Source organism: Salvelinus sp. IW2-2015, linkage group LG2, assembly GCF_002910315.2.
Source record: "Salvelinus sp. IW2-2015 linkage group LG2, ASM291031v2, whole genome shotgun sequence".
In the NCBI taxonomy this organism is placed as follows: domain Eukaryota; kingdom Metazoa; phylum Chordata; class Actinopteri; order Salmoniformes; family Salmonidae; genus Salvelinus; species Salvelinus sp. IW2-2015.
In genome coordinates this window covers 18,643,294-18,649,293 of record NC_036839.1, presented here as the reverse complement: position 1 = coordinate 18,649,293, position 6,000 = coordinate 18,643,294, and the positions used below count along the sequence as shown (strand labels likewise).

The window sequence follows — 6,000 nt, the reverse complement described above, 5'->3', positions numbered from 1 at the left end:
CTGTGAAACATGGTCAACCACTCTGTTCATTTTTCATATCATTATCAAGTTGGCATAGATGGCGGTGGAGCTGCTCTTTTGATACATATCCCATTCTGATTAGTCTTTCTGGTTGTGTCACCTCTGTGTGATACACTACCCCACACTGAACTCACCATTAGCCAACACTGTGTGTCACTATGCAAAGAAACCAGAGGTTACTGGCTGATTAGCCCCTCGTGAATACTAGATTGGAAAAGAGAGACTCTCATTGGACAAAAATGACAGCTTGGCTTCCATATCCAAGCAGCCCCAGATGGTGGTCCTGATACGGCCGTCCTCTCTCCTGCCTGTGGAAATGTCACCAAGCCCGTTTACATTTTAATACATGCAGATTAAGTGTTGAAGGCTCACCTTCATTAGAACTGGGGAAATAACTCATACAATACTTTCTGGAGAAATACATTTAATTAAAAGCTGTCCAAAGATGGTCAAAATAAAGACAGCAGGTTTCAGATTAGATAAATGGTTGACTGTTCGCTCTCAGAACATCAATTCCCGAACCCAGATGTACTAATCTTGGCATATTGTTACAAAGATGCTCAAATTTAAACGATATAATGCTGCAATAGCTACCTGTCTGGCTCAATCATGAGTCCTGCTCAAAATGTTTGCAGGATCCACCTGTATCATSAAGCCCTAGATCATCAATTGAAAACTGTGTGTATGAGATTCCTTCTCACAGAAATGAGGAGTTACAGAGTAATAGCTACTGACAGAAAATGTCTGGCGGTATTCCCAAGTTTAAACCGTGCTTCCTGTCTGCTCGGTCTACTTTGGAGATGGAAAGTAGGGAAACATTACCTTGTTATTCTTATCACGCAGTAAAAGCCCTGCATAGCACCAGTGTTCTCTTATCGGCACGGTCAATAGTAAGTGGTCACTTGTAATCCTTAGCAATCCTTTGCCAGTAACACCAGAAATAAATAGAAGATGGAACTTACGGACTATACAGCTATTTGTAGCATATTCATTGCACTCTATAGATCGGGAATGGTGTACCATCAGTGTGAGAGCGATACGATTGGAAATGCAAAGGCCTCCACTGGCGCCACATTCATCAAATAGATTTTTCCTCTCCCAGGGGGGCCAATATATTATTGCTCTAAATAGCCTTATATCATATATTGTTCGTTATTTAGGGGGTGGGGGGGGGGTTGGTTTTAGCATTGCGCAATACCAGTTAGCTCTCCTCTGTCCAGATCAAATATATGTATCATAAACAACCCTAAGATAATACAATTGTGGCACATCCTGCTCACATGATTTTAGGTGAACACACAGGCTGCAGAAAAACTTTGGAGATGCATTCAAGATGCAAATACCTTGGTATTTTGACTGACAATGATTTATCGTTTAAAAAAAACATGACTAAGCGTGTTAAGAATTTTTTATTTAAATAGATCTTGTCTCTCTCCAGTCAACYGGAAGCAAGTTGGGCAGTCAACCCTTCTACCTGTTCTTTATTATGGTGATACTATTTATCAAAGTGCAGCTGCCTATACTCTTAAACCCTTGGATTACGTTTTTTATAGCGCCCTTCGTTTTATCASAGGAGACAGTTTTATTAGTCATTACTGTATTCTTTACCAAAAGGTTGACTGGACTTCTTRATTACACTCTTTTTGTTTACAAAGCCCTGCTCCTCAAACTTCCAACTTACTTAACATCACTGTTAAGACTTAAAATGACATGTTATCAAACCCGTTCACAAGGTTGGTTAACTCTGGAGACTCCTTGGTTTCTCGCGAGTTAGGTAAATTAACCTAGAATGATCTACAATACACTTTAAATTTGGAGGAATTGGTGCCTCTAGCGTAATTACGACAGTTGTCAGGGGACCTTTTTACTGAGAAATGCTTCTGTTTCTTGATATATTGTTGTGTATAATAACATGTATTTTATTGTGTATATGAATGTGCATTTTGAAGTGTATTGTGGTGCTATACAGGGCTCACCTGGAAAAGAGACCTTGGTCTCAGCATTGACTCCGTGTCAAAATAAAGGTTAAATACATTTACAGTGATAAAATAGGCTTCATTCTCCCTACAGTATTCAGCACATGCAGTATATTATGTGTGGCCGTGGGGCGATAACAGGAACAAGCACAAGTGTATGGTAGGGGAGCAAAAAACAACACCGTACAAAGATACTTTTACATAATGGGGTGTACCATAGCAACAACTAGGGAGATATTCCAACATACAGTATATCATTGGTTTAATACTGCCATACCCCTTTCTTCATTCATTAGCTTAACAAGGCATGCTCCTCGACCATACTATCTCTGAATACATTAGGCTACATTCAAGGGTGAGTTATTTTTTGACTCCTGTACCAAACATAACCCCCGTCTATAGCACAAGCCGGAGGTTGCCAAGAACTGKATTCTAATGTGATGATCGCCAACACCTTGAAAGAACCACAGTCTTTTTTCTTGGCATTTCAAATGAACAACATGCCCCTCGAAGTCACACATGAAAGGAAGTGCAAAACAGCCCCATCCATCCACATCCAGCCATCCACACTCTAAATAGAACAAAAGACAGAGAAACATGTTTCACTTAATTAACCATGTAGTAATTGAACTCTAACTTCTGGGAAACATGTAGGAATCTCTATGAATAAGGCGTATTGAAAAGAAAATCTATTGTAATCAACCTGATTCATAGACTTCATATTGTCTATGTGATTCTTGGCTGTGTGTGTAGGTCCACACAATGAACAAAGCAGAACATGGATGAGAGTACCTTTGCCTTTAGGACTGTACCAGCCCCAAGTCACACATTCAATAACCCTACCACCAGAGTAGCTCATAAAATGCTGCTGTCTTTATCAGTGGGTGCCCTTTCATTTGGATGTTTTGTTGAATGTCAATCTGTTTTGCTGTATGCCATCCACCAAACCACTGGGGAGATAATAATGGTCTATCTTTCCATATTTAACTGCACGTGTGCTGTCCATCTCTGATCCACTACCAGCAACAGTAATGACAGCACTATACTCTCAAATAAATGACCATAATTGGACCATTACGTGAAGTCAGATATGTTAAGGAAATCCAGAACCATTATCGAGAAGGGAAAACGTTTAATTGGATAATTATGTGTAGTGACTAACATCTAATTGTACTTCTACTGTGTCCCATGGCCTTTCCATGTTATTACATACAGTATGCACTGTACATCGACCCATTCATGTGATGTACTTTTGAACACTCATTGCCTATGGCGGTTTGGATCTCCCAGGCTCTAGCTAGCTGAGCTCTTTCTCCATACTGACTTGCCTAGTTAAATAAAGGTTTACATTTTATTAGATTTTTTTGTACAAATACTGGAGACTTCAGTCTACACATTGGAGGAAGTGGGAGCTCCCTACTGCTGTGTTCTGCCTCATTTATCTCTTGATGAATGCATCACCCTTTTATGAATCTCTACAACAGTAGGAGTTCCTTCCATTCTAGAGACTGAGTGAGTGCCTGCTTTGCATTAATCAGCTAGTAGAATATGGTGAGGACTCAGGACTGCTTTTACACATGCATGCATAGTCAATAGGATGCTGTCATCTTTGCTGCATTGTGGGATGGTGCAGTACTTTACCAAATGTACTTCAGTAAGTGCCTCTGCCATGGGATTTAATTTACTCTGAAATGTCTGCTCAAAAAGAAACCGAACGGAAAATCCAAGCAAATAAAACTTAGTATGGTTGTCCGTGTGAGTGTTTATACTGTTAGTAATATAAGTATGTGCATAATATTGTGGGATACAGTAGCTGTGATAGTGTAGCTGTGATAGTATTACTGTAAACCTGGAGCAATATTCCACCCACAGAGGCATGGTGACGTGAGTGATATCAAGAGACAGCTCTGGTAATGAAAGCCCCCGCTGTTTTCATCCAAAGGCAACTTTCAAAATCATAATTTCACACCCAGCAGGAAACTTTCCCTTTCAAGCGCCACACTTTGGCCTTTATAAAAATAAGATAAAGTAAATGATAAAGCAAGTCCAACCACCTGCTGAACTTCACTGTGAACCATTTGAATAGCACTAAGATTACAGGCCCACGGGCCCAGCAGCATATGCTGCAAATCATTGGATGAAATAGGTTATTTAGTAGATGTTCAGTATCAATTATGAATATTTGCAAGCAACGGATCCGGTAGCCTTCATAGGACACCAGACCTAGGAGCACGATGACATGCTCCTCTGGGAGGATGTGGCTGCCATTATCTCTGTCACCTGACACAGGGGCTACACAAACCACCCATGATGGATATTGGGCTTCTCCTTTTGTTTCTCAAAGGTAAATATGAGAACGGCCATTTGCTTGTCCTCTAGGAGAATCTAGCCATTTCATCTCTGAGCAGCATGTCAATTCTGATCACTGGATACATTTGAGTGACCACAAGAAGGTCATAAATGAATAATCTAGCTGTCAGTTTAGCTCAGTTCACTGGGTTACATCACGAGAATAAACTGCTTTTATGCCTATCGCACAGGTACCAGGTCTCAAAGCCACCCATCAATTCTATGTTTTGGATAACAATTAGTATTTTAAGTTAATTTCCTTCAATAACTTAATTAATGATGCACGAACCATTGATATAGTTGTTTAACATGTTTGATATGGAGTTATAACAAATCGTTACCAATTTTGCACAATACACCACTTATCATCCACCTAAAAACTCAGGTGAGGAAGGACGACCACTAGCGACGACAACATCAAAACAACTGGACTAAACAGATGCTGGCACAACAAATCAAACACAATTGAATGTTCATTTAATACGACATATCAGAGAGAAACAAATGCCAACGATGCTGTGAATGACAATAGGGGTGAATATAATTTCCACCAAATTATGTTACTGCTAATTATGCTGCAATTATAGGTTATAGAAAATAATTTACTGATATTTCAAATAAGAAAAGTGTCATCTTAAGCTACACTAGAAAGACAATAGACAAAMGAATCCAATATATCACGTTATAGTTGCAACACACGGCCCTACACCTATACATTTACTTGTAAAAATAAACATAGCTATAACGTTATTATCTAGGCTTTTGCTTCTTCGGGCATGTCAGCATACATCTATGTTTTCATCCATATGAGTCATAAGACTACAGGAAAAAGCATGTCACCAAACGCGCACGGTTTCATTTCCAAAACCAGCGGTACTGGTAAGCAACTTCTGATACTCACAGTGACTGGCGGCGGACGCAGAGCTGGAGGCACTCAAAAGACAGACAATGAAGATATATAACCGAGACAGCTTTCGCAATTCCATTCTCCCTACTGTGATATATCCTGATGTTGTAGGAAGAGAGTAAATCTCATGAAAGCGATGCCTTCAAGTGTCTCTTGCGCGGACGGAATCACGCAGTGTGTTTGAAGCCCAGTGGAAAAGTAAACCACTCCCCCATCAGCAGTCCTTCACAGATGCTCAGCCCGTAGAATCTCTCTCTCTCGTGCTCTCTCCTTCTCTTTCTCTCCTCTCTCAACGTATATCTCTCTAGTATTTCATGAGTTGGTTTCAACTCATGGCCGTTCTACTATTTTTTTGAAGTATGTGCGTGTGAGTGTGTGTGATTTTGTACAGTAGTGTAACTAGTTTTGCCGCTCCTCTTGCTGCGCTCTAGACCATTTCAGCAACAAAGTAGCTGGACAAACTGTCAAACACGAGGAGGCTCTGGAGTCAAAATRAGTGAATGTTCATTTGGATAAGAGTATGTCAACATTAAAATGTATGTAAGAGGCTATGAGGGGAGAAAATATTGTTTTTGATGCAATCCGTTTAAAATATATCTGTGTATGGTAAAATAAGATGAGGAAATTACATTAAGGAATTTAGGAGGAAGTTAAGTTTTATGGATAATTCTCTCTCCTCCAGGCAGCAGATAGGCTGTATGTTAAACATCCTAGATGCTCTGATTACAGACCACGATACAGATCATG

At 39.9% G+C, this 6,000-nt stretch overlaps 1 protein-coding gene across 1 annotated transcript in view; it reads right to left on the bottom strand.

The window, feature by feature from the left end:
* LOC111976263 (contactin-associated protein-like 5) overlaps nt 1–5,467 on the bottom strand; it is a 57,670-nt gene extending 52,203 nt beyond the window's left edge. The window contains exon 1 of the mRNA XM_070447694.1: nt 5,248–5,467. Within this exon, the coding sequence (XP_070303795.1) occupies nt 5,248–5,332 (85 nt within the window). The 5' untranslated portion in view covers nt 5,333–5,467. The remainder of the gene's footprint in view (nt 1–5,247) is intronic.
* Between the last annotated feature and the right edge of the window lie 533 nt (nt 5,468–6,000).